This window comes from Nicotiana tomentosiformis, chromosome 5 (genome assembly GCF_000390325.3).
Source record: "Nicotiana tomentosiformis chromosome 5, ASM39032v3, whole genome shotgun sequence".
NCBI classification, from domain to species: Eukaryota; Viridiplantae; Streptophyta; class Magnoliopsida; order Solanales; family Solanaceae; genus Nicotiana; species Nicotiana tomentosiformis.
This window is the reverse complement of record NC_090816.1, coordinates 36,075,704-36,076,989: the sequence shown is the minus strand read 5'-3', so window position 1 is coordinate 36,076,989 and position 1,286 is coordinate 36,075,704. Positions and strand designations below refer to the sequence as shown.

The 1,286-nt window shown below is 37.8% G+C and overlaps 1 protein-coding gene across 1 annotated transcript; it reads right to left on the bottom strand.

Moving 5' to 3' along the window:
* Positions 1-951, bottom strand: LOC138892163 (uncharacterized). Its single transcript, XM_070175868.1, has one exon. The coding sequence runs from the start codon at positions 949-951 to the stop codon at positions 1-3; it is 951 nt and encodes a 316-aa protein (XP_070031969.1).
* Between the last annotated feature and the right edge of the window lie 335 nt (positions 952-1,286).

Genomic DNA, 1,286 nt, shown 5'->3' with positions numbered 1-1,286 from the left:
CTATCTAGGACTAGCTTCAAACTGCGCTTCATGCACCATAACAACTTCCTCCAAACTTGCAATCTTTTGAAATATATCACCATATGTTGTTTTACTCCAAGTAGATAATGCCTTCTTTAGCTTCTTTAGCTTATAGTTGAACATGATAAATGGATTTTCACTGAAATCTACATGCCAGTTCTCTCTTACAACCTCCTTAAACGACTCACGCTTGACCCAGAAATTAAGAAACTTAAAAGGTTTCTTCACTGGAACAGCCTCAATATCACACTTCAATAAAATGGGACTGTGATCTGAGCCAATCTTAGATAAATGTATTACTTCCAGTCCTGGGAAGGTTTGCTGAAATTCAACATTATCCAGACATCGATCAAGCCTCTTGAAGATACAATCCTCATCTGCCCTCTTATTCCACCAAGTAAATATACTACCTTTGAAGCCAAGATTAAATAAGTTGCATGTATTGATGCAATGTCGAAAGTCATCAATTTCATTCAATGACACTGGTAGTCCCCCAAAATTTTCTTCCTCATCCCAAATTACGGTAAAGTCTCCACCTACAATCCATGGAACAGTCATGTCCCTAGCCATTGCATACATTGAATCCCATAATTCTATTCTCTCAATGGCATCGCATTTAGCATATACCAATGTAAGAATTAGTTCTACATGTGTTTCAGTATGAAATAACCTCAGAGTCAGTTGTTGCACCATATCATACATAACAGTAACATCAAACACCTCATCAATGAATGCCCAGATCTTGTTTGACACATTTGCAATTGCTTGCGTAAAACCAATTTTTCTTCTGTATCTCTCCAACTTTTTTGCTTGTTGCTTTGGCTCCATAAGTCCTATATATTCAAAATGGTGCTGCCTATGCATCTTAATAAGCCTCTCAAAAGCTTGTTTTGTATTCATAGATCTAATATTCCAAATAAGTGCATCCATTACTAAATGTTGGATTTAGTTAGGGTCCTCCTCGTCTGTACACCACCTGTAGGCATATCAGTGATATCTTTAGGTTGCTTCTTTCTTCCTTTTGCAGTTGTTTTGACCTTGTCAATGTGTCTAGGAGAGAGATCACCTTGTTTAGCTACATTAAGGAAATTCTGAGTAGTTGACTTTGCATCTAAATCCTTGCCTAGTCTGTCAACTTGATCATCTACATCATTGTCACCCAATGCAGCCACTATGTTGGATTTACGAGGCTTAGGAACCATGGCATGTTCCTCTATTTTCTTCTGCAGCTTCAACTGTACAATTTCCAATGGAACGGTACTTCC